This window comes from Tursiops truncatus, chromosome 12, assembly GCF_011762595.2.
Source record: "Tursiops truncatus isolate mTurTru1 chromosome 12, mTurTru1.mat.Y, whole genome shotgun sequence".
Taxonomy (NCBI): Eukaryota; Metazoa; Chordata; class Mammalia; order Artiodactyla; family Delphinidae; genus Tursiops; species Tursiops truncatus.
In genome coordinates this window covers 22,688,126-22,703,326 of record NC_047045.1, presented here as the reverse complement: position 1 = coordinate 22,703,326, position 15,201 = coordinate 22,688,126, and the positions used below count along the sequence as shown (strand labels likewise).

At 39.9% G+C, this 15,201-nt stretch overlaps 1 protein-coding gene across 2 annotated transcripts in view; it reads left to right on the top strand.

The window, feature by feature from the left end:
- Positions 1–13,877, top strand: part of RRAGD (Ras related GTP binding D) — a 38,643-nt gene extending 24,766 nt beyond the window's left edge. For both annotated transcript variants that reach the window (XM_033867557.2, XM_033867558.2), the window contains exons 6-7: positions 4,386–4,534; positions 10,941–13,877. In XM_033867557.2, coding sequence (XP_033723448.1) covers positions 4,386–4,534; positions 10,941–11,092 — 301 coding nt within the window. In that variant the 3' untranslated portion in view covers positions 11,093–13,877. The remainder of the gene's footprint in view (positions 1–4,385; positions 4,535–10,940) is intronic.
- The last annotated feature ends 1,324 nt before the right edge of the window (positions 13,878–15,201 follow it).

Sequence of the window (15,201 nt, the reverse complement as noted above, 5' to 3'; positions counted from 1 at the left end):
AAAAAATACCTAGAAACAAATGACAATGAAAACACGACAACCCAAAACCTATGGGATGCAGCAAAAGGAGTTGTAAGAGGGAGGTTTATAGCAATACAATCCTACCTCAAGAAACACGGAACATCTCAAATAAACAACCTAACCTTACACCAAAAGCAATTAGAAAATGAGGAAAAAAGCCCCCAATGTTAGCAGAAGGAAAGAAATCAAAGATCAGATAAGAAATAAATGAAAAAGAAATGAAGGAAATGATAGCAAAGATCAATAAAACTAAAAGCTGGTTCTTTGAGAAGATAAACAAAATTGATAGACCATTAGCCAGACTCATTAAGGAAAAAAAGGGAGAAGACTCAAATCAATAGAATTAGAAATGAAAAAGGAGAAATAACAACTGACACTGCAGAAATACAAAGGATCATGAGAGATTACTACAAGCAACTATATGCCAATAAAATGGACAACCTGGAAGAAATGGACAAATTCTTAGAAAAGCACAATCTTCTGAGACTGAACCAAGAAGAAATAGAAAATATAAACAGACCAATCACAAGCACTGAAATTGAGACTGTGATTAAAAATCTTCCAACAAACAAAAGCCCAGGACCAGATGGCTTCACAGGCGAACTCTATCAAACATTTAGAGAAGAGCTAACACCTATCCTTCTCAAACTCTTCCAAAATATAGCACAGGGAGGAACACTCCCAAACTCATTCTACGAGGCCACCATCACCCTGATACCAAAACCAGACAAAGATGTCACAAAGCAAGAAAACTACAGGCCAATATCACTGATGAATATAGATGCAAAAACACTCAACAAAATACTAGCAAACAGAATCCAACAGCACATTAAAAGGATCATACATCATGATCAAGTGGGGTTTATCCCAGGAAAGCAAGGATTCTTCAATATACGCAAATCAATCAATGTGATAAACCATATTAACAAACTGAAGGAGAAAAAACATATGATCATCTCAATAGATGCAGAAAAAGCTTTCAACAAAATTCAACACCCATTTATTATAAAAACCCTCCAGAAAGTAGGCATAGAGGGAACTTTCCTCAACATAATAAAGGCCATATATGACAAACCCACAGCCAACATCGTTCTCAATGGTGAAAAACTGAAACCATTTCCTCTAAGATCAGGAACAAGACAAGGTTGCCCACTCTCACTATTATTCAACATAGTTTTGGAAGTTTTAGCCACAGTAATCAGAGAAGAAAAAAAAAAAATAAAAGGAATCCAAATTGGAAAAGAAGAAGTAAAGCTGTCACTGTTTGCAGATGACATGATACTATACATAGAGAATCCTAAAGATGCTACCGGAAAACTACTAGAGCTAATCAGTGAATTTGGTAAAGTTTCAGAATACAAAATTAATGCACAGAAATCTCTGGCATTCCTATACACTAATGGTGAAAAATCTGAAAGAGAAATTAAGGAAACGCTCCCATTTACCATTGCAACAAAAAGAATAAAATATCTAGGAATAAACCTACCTAAGGAGACAAAAGACCTGTATGCAGAAAACTATAAGACACTGATGAAAGAAATTAAAGATGATACAAACAGATGGAGAGATATACCATGTTCTTGGAGTGGAAGAATCAACATTGTGAAAATGACTCTACTACCCAAAGCAATCTACAGATTCCATGCAATCCCTATCAAACTATCAATGGCATTTTTCACAGAACTAGAACAAGAAATTTCACAATTTGTATGGAAACACAAAAGACCCCGAATAGCCAAAGCAATCTTAAGAAAGAAAAACGGAGCTGGAGGAATCAGGCTTCCAGACTTCAGACTATACTACAAAGCTACAGTAACCAAGACAGTATGGTACTGGCACAAAAACAGAAATATAGATCAATGGGACAGGATAGAAAGCCCAGAGATAAACCCACACACATATGGTCATTTTATTTTTGATAAAGGATGCAAGAATATACAATGGAGAAAAGACAGCCTCTTCAATAAGTGGTGCTGGGGAAACTGGACAGCTACATGTAAAAGAATGAAATTAGAATGCTCCCTAACACCATACACAAAAATTAACTCAAAATGGATAAAAGACCTAAATGTAAGACCAGACACTATTAAACTCTTAGGGGAAAACATAGGCAGAACACTCTATGACATAAATCACAGCAGGATCCTTTTTGACCCACCTCCTAGAGAAATGGAAATAAAAACAAGAATAAACAAATGGGACCTAATGAAAGTTAAAAGCTTTTGCACAGCAAAGGAAACCATAAATAAGACGAAAAGACAACCCTCAGAATGGGAGAAAATATTTGCAAATGAAGCAACTGACAAAGGCTTAATCTCCAAAATTTACAAGCAGCTCATGCAGCTCAATATCAAAAAAAGAAACAACCCAATCCAAAAATGGGCAGAAGACCTAAATAGACATTTCTCCAAAGAAGATATACAGATTGCCAACAAACACATGAAAGGATGCTCAACATCACTCATCACTAGAGAAATGCAAATCAAAACTACAATGAGGTATCACTTCACACCTGTCAGAATGGCCATCATCAAAAAATCTACGAACAATAAATGCTGGAGAGGGTGTGGAGAAAAGGGAATCCTCTAGCACTGTTGGTGGGAATGTAAATTGATACAGCCACTATGGACAACAGTATGGAGGTTCCTTAAAAAACTAAAGATAGAACTATCATACGACCCAGCAATGCCACTACTGGGCATATACCATGAGAAAACCATAATTTAAAAAGAGTCATGTACCACAATGTTCATTGCAGCTCTACTTAGAATAGCCAGGACATGGAAGCAACCTAAGTGTGCATTGACAGATGAATGGATAAAGAAGATGTGGCACATATATACAATGGAATATTAGCCAGCTATAAAAAGAAACGAAATTGAGTTGTTTGTAGTGAGGTGGATGGACCTAGAGACTGTCATACAGAGTGAAGTAAGTCAGAAAGAGAAACATAAATACCGTATGCTAACACATATATATGGAATCTAAAAAAAAAAAAAAAAAAGGTTCTGAAGAACCTAGGGGCAAGACAGGAATAAAGACGCAGACGTAGAAAATGGACTTGAGGACCCGGGGAGGGGGAAGGGTAAACTGGGACGAAGTGAGAGAGTGGCATGGACATATATACACTACCAAATGTAAAATAGATAGCTAGTGGGAAGCAGCCGCATAGCACAGGGAGATTAGCTCTGTGCTTTGTGACCACCTAGAGGGGTGGGATAGGGAGGGTGGGAGGGAGACGCAAGAGGGAGGAGATATGGGTGTATATGTGTAGCTGATTCACTTTGTTATAAAGCAGAAACTAACACACCATTGTAGAGCAATTATACTCCAATAAAGATGTTAAAAAAAAAAGAAGTATATGGAAGGATGTGTGTAGGTTATATGTGAATACTGTGTCTTTTTTTTTTTTTTTTTTTGCGGGACGCGGGCCTCTCATTGTTGTGGCCTCTCCCGTTGCGGAGCACAGGCTCCGGCCATGGCTCACGGGCCTAGCCGCTCCGCGGCATGTGGGATCTTCCCGGACCGGGGCACAAACCTGTGTCCCCTGCATCGGCAGGCGGACTCTCAACCACTGCGCCACCAGGGAAGCCCATACTGTGTCGTTTTATATAAGAGACTTGAGCATCTGCAGATTTTGGTATCTGCTGGGGGAAATCCTGGAACCAAGCACCCCCCCCCGCCCCCATAGTGAGGGATGACTGAACGTGTTTGTTTTTGCTGAACTAATTGGGAGGAATTTGTAACATGATTCTATAGGAATCATGTCCTATAACAAGGATGTTTTCTTGTAGGATCACAGTTTTAACTTTCAAATTAAACTTATTTAACATATCTGCATTACTCTTATCTAGTATAGAGTCCATTTTCAAATTTTACCAAAGGTCCCAATTCTATCTTTCATAGCAGTTTTTTGCTGGATCCAGGATCTAGCCCAGCATTTTGCTGCCGTTTCTCTTCAGGCTGCTTTATTTTGGATCAGTTCTTCACCCCTTCTTGGTCTTTCATCAGGCTGTGCTTTGGGCAGCCTGGTTATTCTGTCACGAGAGAAAACTGGAAGCCCTTGTGGGCCACGGAGGGGAGAAGAACTGACCTCCATCCCTCACCTGTGTTCCTCAGGTGCCTGGAGAGTTGCCCAGCTGACACACCACACTCAGTGTGTCAGTAGGAAAGTGACTGTCATACGCTGTGTACGTTCTTGTGAACGGGGGTTTCTGAGATCTTTAGCCGAAAGGCACTGTAAGTGTAAACTCCCTGTCATTATGATTATCGTTCTCTTTGTGAAAGCGGGTCTCCGTCGCTGGGTTACAAACTGAAGTTCTTTCTCAATGGTCAAATATGTTTTGGTTTCTTTCCCCATTTAGTCTCAAAGAAGATGGAGCAGGAACCCCTTATGACAAGGAATCAACAGCCATTATAAAGCTGAATAACACAACAGTTCTTTATTTAAAAGAGGTGACCAAGTTCCTGGCTCTCGTTTGCTTTGTCAGAGAGGAAAGCTTTGAAAGAAAAGGTAATTTTTTGTGTGATTTAAATGAAGCATTTCCATTCAGACGTTGAATGCAGGTGGACAGCAGTGTGCCTTGGGAAGCTTCCAGACTGTAGTCACAGGGCCCTTTGGCTCCTCCCGACGTCCTGGGGTTTTGGGATCTGTGAACCAGCCTGCCCTCTAGTGATGCAGCTGCCGTGAGGTGGTAGTGGAACCGCACCATCCTCCCAGGGAGGGGCTTGAGCTTTTCTGGGAGCAGAGCCAGCTGGGGCGTTGTTGCCAGGCTGTAGATCTCTTACCCCGGGGAGGTCCCCTAGCCTACAGGGGGTGCCAAGGCCTCCCTCTTGGTCCACACCCCTAGAAGGTATTAGGGACCTTGTGACCACTTGTCCTCCCCGTGTAAAGGATGAAACTCATACAGCATTAAAGCTAGATGTTATTTAACTTCTGTTCAGCCCTTGTCCATTCTTTAGTCCTAAAACACAGGGACAGCATCGTGATTTCAAAACAGGGAGATATGAATATATTTAATAACATCACCAAATATCTTTTTAGGACCAAATTTAGTTTTATTTGGAAACAAAAGCAATTAACCCTCATAAAGATACTCATATTCCCCCGCCCTGCCGGGCACCACTATGTAAACTGGGAAATATCAGTTTACTGATGTAGCTAGGGATTCTTGCTAGTGATTAGGGGATGATTTACCCTAAATTCCCAACAAAGTGGCAATAGTAACATTTTCTGAAATAGCCTTTCTTCTTATATGCAATACATGTTCATTATAAAAATACTTTGAAAACTTAGGAAAGTATAAAAAAGTCAGTTTCACCATCTAGAGCTAAACTCCGTGTTAAATTTCTGGGATTTTTTTTCTCCTTCCTTTTCTCCCTCCCTCCTTCCCTTCATCCCTTCTTTCCTTCCTTTCCTCCAACAAAAGTGATGCCATATTGCCTATATAATTTTCTATCCTGTTGTTTTCACTTATTGATATCATTAAAATCTTCTTAATTCATTGAGCCTGAAAACATGATTTATTTATTTATTTATTTATTTGTTTGTTTGTTTGTTTGTTTGTTTGTTTGTTTGCGGTACGCGGGCCTCTCACCGTTGTGGCCTCTCCCGTTGCGGAGCACAGGCTCCGGACGCGCAGGTTCAGCGGCCATGGCTCACGGGCCCAGCCGCTCCGCGGCACGCGGGATCCTCCCGGACCGGGGCATGAACCCGTGTCCCCTGCATCGGCAGGCGGACTCTCAACCACTGCGCCACCAGGGAAGCCCATGATTTAGATTTTTATTACTTCTTTTTGTTACAGAGTAATAGATTCATTTAGAAAATTTAGATATAATAAATAAGCAAAAAAAATAATTATTGATAAGCTTCTCACTCACATAATCACTCTTGATATTTTCTGTATAACTTTCCAGTTTTTTCATAGATATCTCTATATATGGGATTATATAATAAATACTACTTTATAACCTTCACTTAAATTATTACAGACATCTTTCCAATTCATTAAATCTTTTTTTAACCACATCATTTTAACGATTAGTTTCTTCTATTGTTAGAAATGTGTGTTGTTTCTAGATTTTGATGTTATAAATAATCCATAATGACCTTCTTTCCACTAAATATTTGTGTACATCTTTGGTTATTTCCTCAGGAAATACTTCAACAAATGGAATTACTTAGATCAATACATTTTGGTAGCTTCTAATGCATGTTACCAAAATGTCCTTCAGAAAGTTTTTACAGGTTTATGCTACTAAGAGAATATGAGTGTGTCCATTTTGCTTTATTCTCATTAATATTGGGTATTAGCATTAAACACTGATAATTGAAAACAAATTTACATTTTTTCTGCTTCTTAGTGAAGTCGTGTATTTTTTTCATGTATTTACTATTACCAGCCAAATTGCCTGTTATGTCCTTGGCCCTCAAAACTTTTAATTAAATGGTGGTAATCTTTTACTTTTCACTTTCATCTCGCTGAAACTAAGAACAGATTATATAATGGATTCATGGAATTTTGAAGATAGACAGGACCATCCTGTGTTTCACTCTCTCAGTTACTGATGATTTTACCCAGACCCAGGAAATAGAAGTGACTTTCTCCTATGGTCATACCACCAGTGTATAGCAGTCTGGGCTAAAGATTTCTAGGCTTCTCCCTGTATGGAATCAGTTCTGTGTATTGTGTTTTAAACCATTATACATATATTCCCTTGGTTAAAGATATTTCTAGAATTTATATTTGGTGATTAATATTTTGTGTTGATTTTGGAAACTAAGGAAAGTAAAAGTAATGCAAATAGTACAACTATAGACCCCAAACCATCTAGGGTGATGACAGGTCCTAAAATTTAGGTTACAATAACATCAACCTTGAGAGCTTGTTTATTTTGAACTGATTTTAGACTTAATAGAAAAGTTGCAAAAATAATACGTAGTTTATATATACTCATCCAGCTTCCCGAAATGTTAACATGTTACGTACTGTAGTACAGTAATCAAAGCTAGGGAATTAACATCAGTATAATACTATCAATATTAATAAAACTTACAGACCTTATTCAAATTTCACGAGTTTTTCCAAAAATACCTTTTTTTTTCTGTTCCAGGATCCCAAATTGATTTAGTTATTACTTCTCCTAGTCTCCTCCAATCTGTGATGGTCTTTCATGACCCTGACACTTTTGAAGAGTACTCATCAATTATTTTGTACAACGTTCCTCAAATTGGGTTTGTCTGATATTTTCGCACAATTGGAATGAGATTATGCAATTTGGCCAGAATACCACACAGAAATGATATTGTGTCCTTAGTGTATCATATGTTTATGACGTTAGTTTGGCTTATTACTGGCGATGCTGACCTTGATTTAGTTAAGATAGGGTCTACCAGGTCTTTCCCCTGGAGAGTTCCTACTTTTCACTTTGTAGTGAATAAATACTTTCAAACTATGCAAATCCTCTTTCTCCTCACACTTTGCCCACTAATTTTAATGTCCATCTATGGTCGTGTGAGTTAATTTAAGCAGGAATTTCTCATGTGGATCTTGGGCAACTTATTGTTAAACCACCTAGGGAGGATCATCTCTGAAGATAGGCGGATTTTGTAAAATTTATTGAACTCATTAGAAACCTGAGTATTTGTTTTAATGTGATAAGAGAGATAAATAGGCAGACAAGGTTTAACCCCATGAAGTTAAACTTGTTTGCTTTTTAGGGTGACTAACCAATCTCCATTTGCCTGGGACAGAGGTGAGGGTTCCTGAAACAGGGGACCTTCAGGGCTGCAACTGGGAAAGTCCCAGGCAAATGCATTAAGTTGATCACCTTAGCTTTAGAAAGAGCTTGACGCTTTACATATGCATGGAGTGGTTCCATTTGTTTTTGCTGCTTTAATCTCAAGTGTTGAGTCCTGCTGGTGCTGATAATCAACCCTTGTTGGTTGACTTGTCCTGATGTTGGTCTCTCTCTGTTTTCGTGGATGATTTCTGACTGCTTTGGCAGAAAGAGGAGGATAGAAAGCGGAAGTGGGATTCTTGGTCTTAGCTGCGCATCGTAGGCACCTTGGGAAGGGAGGTGGTTAAAAAATATGGCCATTGAGGCCTGCCACAGAACAATTAGAACAGAATTCCTGGGAGAGGAACCTGGGGTTTGTTAATTTTTAAAAAGTTCTCTGGATGCTTTTAATATGCAGCTATGATTGAGAATCACTGAACCAAGAGAAGGATGTAGGACCATCCCATAACTGCGTATGGTGCTGAAGATAGTGCTTGTTCTGTTCATGTCTCTGTTCCTGTATTTTCTTTTTTTTAATAAATTTATTTATTTATTTTGGGCTGTGTTGGGTCTTCGTTGCCGCATACGGGCTTTTCTCTAGTTGGGGCGAGCGGGGGCTACTCTTCTTTGCGGTGCGTGGGCTTCTCATTGTGGTGGCTTCTCTTGTTGCAGAGCATGGGCTCTAGGCACACGGGCTTCAGTTGTTGTGGCACATGGGCTCAGTAGTTGTGGCTCACAGGCTTAGTTGCTCCACGGCATGTGGGTTCTTCCCGGACCAGGGCTTGAACCTGTGTCTCCTGCATTGGCAGACGGATTCTTAACCGCTGTGCTTCCAGGGAAGCCCTGTTCCTGTACTTTCAACTGTATTTTATGAAAGAGTTGAAATAAACAGCAAACTCTTTGTAGGCACTTCCTTTAAAAACCTCAGTCGTGAATTTTCACTTTTAAAGCTCCAAATGCAGCAAGATTACTGTTACATTTTATTTTATTTATTTTTATTTTTTTATAAATTTATTTATTTATTTTTGGCTGTGTTGGGTCTTTGTTGCAGTGCGTGAGCTTCTCATTGCAGTGGCTTCTCTTGTTGTGGAGCGCGGGCTCTAGGTGCACGGGCTTCAGTAGTTGTGGCTCGCGGGCTCTAGAGCGCAGGCTCAGTAGTTGTGGTGCACGGGCTTAGCTGCTCCGCGGCATGTGGGATCCTCCCGGACCAGGGCTCGAACCCGTGTCCCCTGCATTGGCAGGTGGATTCCCAACCACTGCGCCACCAGGGAAGCCCCTACTGTTACATTTTAAATGTGCACCATGAATAAATTGAGATTTGTCAGGAATCATCAGTAGGCTGGATCTGAAATTTCCCAGGTTGAATTCTAATTGAGCCAAAGTCCTCTAGCTAAGCTTTCTGCCTAAGGCAGTTGGTTGCACACATAAGCAGAGAATTTTGAGGTGGTTCTCACATCTCTTATCCAAACTCCCACTAAATAAAATCATTTCTGTGCTCCATGTTTCTTTCTTTTTTTGAAGTTCATGCTTTGTTTGGAAGATGGTTCCAAGAAATAAAAGTGAGGAAGTGGGGAAATAGACAAGGGAGGTAGAAAAGCCATCCACAGTGGGAGCTGTATGCTCACTCATGCTGGGGGAATCTCGGAGAAACTGTGTGCAAGAAATTTGGAATCACCCCCATTGGGCATGCAAGACTTCCACATTTGTCCACCAACTCCCATGTCTCTTTGTGTGAGGGATACCCTCAGAAACGTTTATTTCCATAGCCCTGGTACCTGTCTGTGTACCAAAGAAAGCTTCAGGCAGAGAAGAGATGCCCATACCTGGGCTTGCTTATTTCTTATTACTTTCTCCCTCTTGCCTCACTGGTCTTTTCTTGAGGAAATTGTCTCCTAGTTTTATTGCACTGTGGTCACTATCACTGCAGAAGCAGCAGAGGGCGCCACTCAGAGAGTTTCCTGCTCCTGGAAGCTGAGATGGTGTTTCTTCCAGCATACTTGTGGTTGGTTACATGACTGCTTTGAAGCATTTCTCTTCTTGTCTGGAAAACAATTCTTTTTTTTGGGGGGGGGGGGGTACTCTGGAAGCATCACCTGAGTGGATGCAAATAATTTTGGGTCTAGTTATTTTAATAAATTTAAAGATAGTAAATGGAACCCACTGCCTTATCCTAATTGGTATAAACGTAATGCTGCTCTCAACACTTTACAAGTTAGTGGTGGTGATGAGAAATGTGCTCAAGACTTAGATTATATTTTATTCTATTTTGTATCAATTCTACAAAATTCTATTAATTTCTGAAAATACAAGAAGATTCTCCACTATTATTCTCCATTTAAAATTTACTTAATATTGAAAAACTGAGAGTGTCATTGGTTGTTGAATTCCTGAGCTCAGAGTTCACCTGAGGTGATGATAACCACTCTAAAATTAGGCACTGGGCTTCCCTGGTGGCGCAGTGGTTGAGAGTCCGCCTGCCGATACAGGGGACACGGGTTCGTGCCCCGGTCCGGGAAGATCCCACATGCCGCGGAGCGGCTGGGCCTGTGAGCCATGGCCGCTGAGCTTGCGTGTCCGGAGCCTGTGCTCCGCAACGGGAGAGGCCACAACGGTGAGAGGCCCGCGTACCGCAAAATAAATAAATAAATAAAATAAAATAAAATAAAATCAGGAACTTTGTTTTCCCCAGGGCTTATGACAACGGCTCTGTGACCTTGAGATCTCAGCTATATTCCAAGTCAGGGTCTGCCTCCACTCAGAGTCAGTTTAATAATACCTTTTGGGGAAAAAATACTAATAAGTATTTCACTGAAGATATATCTTAATTGTTCTTACAATCCTTAATTCTGAAAGATTTTTTAAAAAGGCAGTTCAATTGGTTCTTCAAACTTTTTGGGTCATAGACACCTTTGAAAATGTGGTATATACTCTGGAACCTTTCGTTAGTAAAAATATATATATTCACAAGACTTTGCCTGCAATTCCTGAAGCCCAGCTGCACACCTCCTAGAGAAATCTAGAGATCTTATGTTAAGCCTGCTCCTCTACCGCCCCCTACTGGCTTGTCTTCGCCATAGCTGCCATGAAAAGAGATTATTTCTAGGCGGCACCTCTATAAATATTTTTGTTTTCTTCTCCAGGGCTGATTGACTATAATTTTCATTGCTTCCGGAAGGCCATCCATGAAGTTTTTGAGGTGAGAATGAAAGTGGTGAAATCACGAAAGGTTCAGAATAGGCTGCAGAAGAAAAAAGGAGCCACCCCTAACGGGACGCCTAGGGTGCTGCTGTAGGTGAGGTTTCAGGAACATCTTTTGAAAATCAGACCTTTCAATGAGGCTGCTGCTCTGTGTTGCACTAAAGGAAGAGGAAGAAGGAGATGGGGACACACGACATATATTTGCTGTAAAAAAAAAATTCCTGCCACCCACTTGATCTTCTCTTTTTTTTAAATAAAGTAAGCACTTTGAAGCAAAAACGTATATTAACAATGAAGTGAAATCTACTGTAACTTCATTACACAGATGTAAACTTTTATGGTCTGTAGTCAGAAAAAATCCTGTGTGAGAACTGCCAGGAACTGTATATATTTTGCACTTTTTCATGTTTATTTTTTTTCCCTCATTGAACTAAACTTTGATAAAACAACTTTTCTAGGCTCTCTTCTGTCCTTGGTGTCTAGGACATGCATACCGAGTCCATATCTATAGGGCAGTCAGAAAGTAATCAAAAAGTGATGCGTTGGCAATGACTTTTTATAAATTTGGGAATCTTTGCTACCAATTGTTGAGAAAAAACATTTTTCAGTGGAGGAACAGATTGGGGCAGCAAGCTTCAGGAGCAATAAGAACTGTCCCCTGTTTATAACTGACATAAATAGAAGTTTTATAGAATAATATTAGCACCAAACTTATCTAAAAATTTCTATAGCCGTGACAGTGCTTCCCTAGTCGACCCTTTTTACAAAACTCTTTACCTCAACACACATCTCTATAATCATTTTATACAGAGAGGTTATTTCCTTTTGCTGCATTACTGTTCTTTAGAACCTTTGGGACCAGATTTCCAAAATGGTGCCGATCAATGGAGAGAAATCAGAATGTCACTAAATTGCAGGGTTTCTGGAGGCTTTTCTGTACCTGCCACTCAGGCTAAAGTAATAACATCAGAGGCCACATGGTTTCCCAAATGTAGGTGATTGGCCACTGCAGATTTTAAAATATGTCCTATACAATGTTTGGCCCCTGTGGAATGAGCCTCTTACTGTGCAACATTGCAAATGTTTATTTAGGACCAGTTTTTTTGTTGTTGTTTTTTTTTGCATTGCTCCACGACCACAGGTAATATCTCAGTTCTCTGCCACAGAGCTGAATCCTGATGGGCACATTTGTCCCCTCTGAGTCTCCCTCTCACCTGTGACAGTGTGCCTTGTGGACTCTGCCTGTTCCCACCTTATGATTGAACTAGAGCTCGGCTCTCCGGCAGCGTGTTCTGCATGGCTAAATAGCCATCCTGAAAACCTCTAAAGGTCAGTGGAAAAGGATGGCCAGGGGAGGCATTACAGTTAGCTTTGTGTCTGTTTCTATGAAATTCTTCCACTTATGTTTACTTGAGGCCAACAGCAAGTTAATAGATTCTAAATCTACCCCCATCCCAAACCATTCCAAGTAGATTATTCTAGATCCATCCCAAGGGTCAGTGCCCTAAGTAAAGCATGTTGGCAGGTATTAGAAAATGTTTTTAGCAGAGCCTCATAGGGATAGCAATGCTGATCCTAGCAAAAATGGATCAGGTTCCTAAAGCAACTTGTTCTTGAAGCTATCCCACTACTATCTGCAGCTTCTTTCCATCCTCTCCCCTTCCATCATTTTCCCAAGTCCTATTCCTTTGAGGCTGGTAACTGTAATTTAAGATGGTAGCTGATTGGGGTTTAAGGTTTGAGCCCTCCCAAGGGTCTGTGCATTTTGGAAGGAAATCTCTAAAAATCATGAAGGTGCCCTAACTCCCTTCCTCATGATTCCTACTCAGAAACACAGGTGGGTAGGAAGCCAGGGTTCCAGGGAAGTCTTTTTCCTAATTTTCAGACCTATAACCTGTTAGACCTTTGCCAACATGGTACATGGAAGTTATTCTTATAAATCTATTCTTTAATATTTTTACACAGCGTTTCTTTTTGGATAAGCAAATAAAGAATCACTTTTCTAAAGTGACTTTATCCTCAAGATAGAGACATTTACCTATCTGGTAAATCACACATTACTTAGGTATATATGTTATTATAACCAGGTGGAGCTTCCATTTTTAAGCTGGGTATATGATGGGTTTTTGTTAAAATGTGCCTTAAAAGCCTATTACTTCAAGAGCAAATGATTCTTTGGGGGAAAGGCAAAGTTAATGCTATGACATCAGACTCAAGTTCATGGTAGTAAGTGCACTCTTTGATTAATGACACACTGATACATAGACTACTGCCTCAAAGCCGTAAGCATGGCAATGACCTCTTAGTTAAAGAGAAATGTAGGAGTTATATCTAAGCATTCAGTTTCTGAAGTCTGTGCTATTGGAATTACAAAATCTCTTCAATTCCTTTTTCATTTTATTTTTGATATGGGACTTAGCTTACTTGTGTGTGGCCACCTTTAGGTCTCAAATGTAATGCTATAAATATGTATAAATATACAAAATAATGTATAAATACAAAGCCCAAATACATGGCTACAGTGCCTGTGCTGGAACATTTCTGCTCGTTTTCAAAGGTTGAGAACTTGACCTACAGGTTTCCAGGGCAATTAGAACTTCTATGTAGGGATGAGACTCTGCTTGTGAAATACCCTCTTTGGTTATTTTCAGTGATGTAGATTAGTGTGTATGACCAGGGTAGCGTGTTTCTGAAGGAATATATATCAAAAACTGGTTGACATTCACAGACGGTAATGTTTTGTGAACATGATATATTTTGGGCCCTTAAATGTAAAAATGCCTAAAAACACAGCAATATTGTTATATACGGGTTCTATGAAACACACTCGAGAAAAACAGCGGGATTGTCTTGATTATTAAAGTATGGTATGCATTCAACTTATGTGGACTGGATGTAATTTGTAATCAAGTATAGTATTTAGTATTATGTTTTACTTTAAGCAGTACATCATTTATAACCATCGTTAAAGCATTCCTTTCAAGAACGTTAGCTGCCCATTTAAAAGCGTGTGTCATACGCTCATGATTTGGTAACACTCTCATTTTATTTCAGGCATATTCGTAACTAATCTTTCTGGGAGCGGAATGGTCTCTTCGGTGAAAAGAAAGCATAGTCTTTCATGTTTGTGAGGTTGTTTACTGTATACATGCATATCACTGCTGGGTTCCTTTAGATAAATGTGTTTGTCCTAATTAACCAGCTATCGCTTTATGAAAATGAGGATAAATTGATCTATTTAAGTTGGATTTACATTTTTATTTATTTTTTTAAACACTCGTATCTCTCCATATTTTTGATGGGGACATGCCTGTTTTGGCTGTAGAACTTATTTCAGTAAACTTCAGATGTTCTTGCTGCTCTGGCCCTAATCCCTAGCCATCTGAAAATTCTTTTCCTAACAGTCCACATTTTGATTTTTACTTGCTTAGTATGATTCTACCGTATAATGACTTTTATAGATCCCCTCAGAGTTCTCAGAGAGGGCTAGCATTAAATGTTATATATGAAATCCTGTTTCTCATGGGAAAATCTGAACTGAAATAATTATTTCCAGACCTCCCTGGTGGTGCAGTGGTTAAAACCCGCCTGCCAATTCAGGGGACACGGGTTCAATCCCTGGTCCGGGAAGATCCCACATGCCACGGAGCAACTAACAATTGCTGAGCCTGTGCTCTAGAACCCGCGAGCCACAACTACTGAGTCCGCGTGCCATAGCTACTGAAGCCTGCACGCCTAGAGCCCGTGCTCCGCAACAAGAGGAGCAGTGAGAAACCTGAGCACTGCAAGGAAGAGTTAGCCCCCCGGTCTCTGCAACTAGAGAAAGCCCGCACGCAGCAATGAAGGTCCAGTGCAACCAAAAAACAAAAGTTATTTCCAAGTTTTTTTTTTTTTTTTTTGGCTGCATTGTATGGCATGTGGGATCTTAGTTCCCCGACCAGAGATCGAACCCATGCCTTCTGCAGTGGAAGTTCAGAGTCCTAACCACTGGACCGCCAGGGAATTTCCCAAGATTTTTAATCAGTGGTGATGTTGAGTTTAGGGGAAAGAAAATGTCATTAAAAGCATTATTTAATACTAACAGATATTGAGTGCACACGATATGCCATGCACTGCTCTTAAATGCTTTACATAATTATCCTCAAAAACCCAAGAGGTAGGTACTATTTTTTTTTTTTTTTTTTTGCGGTACGCGGGCCTCTC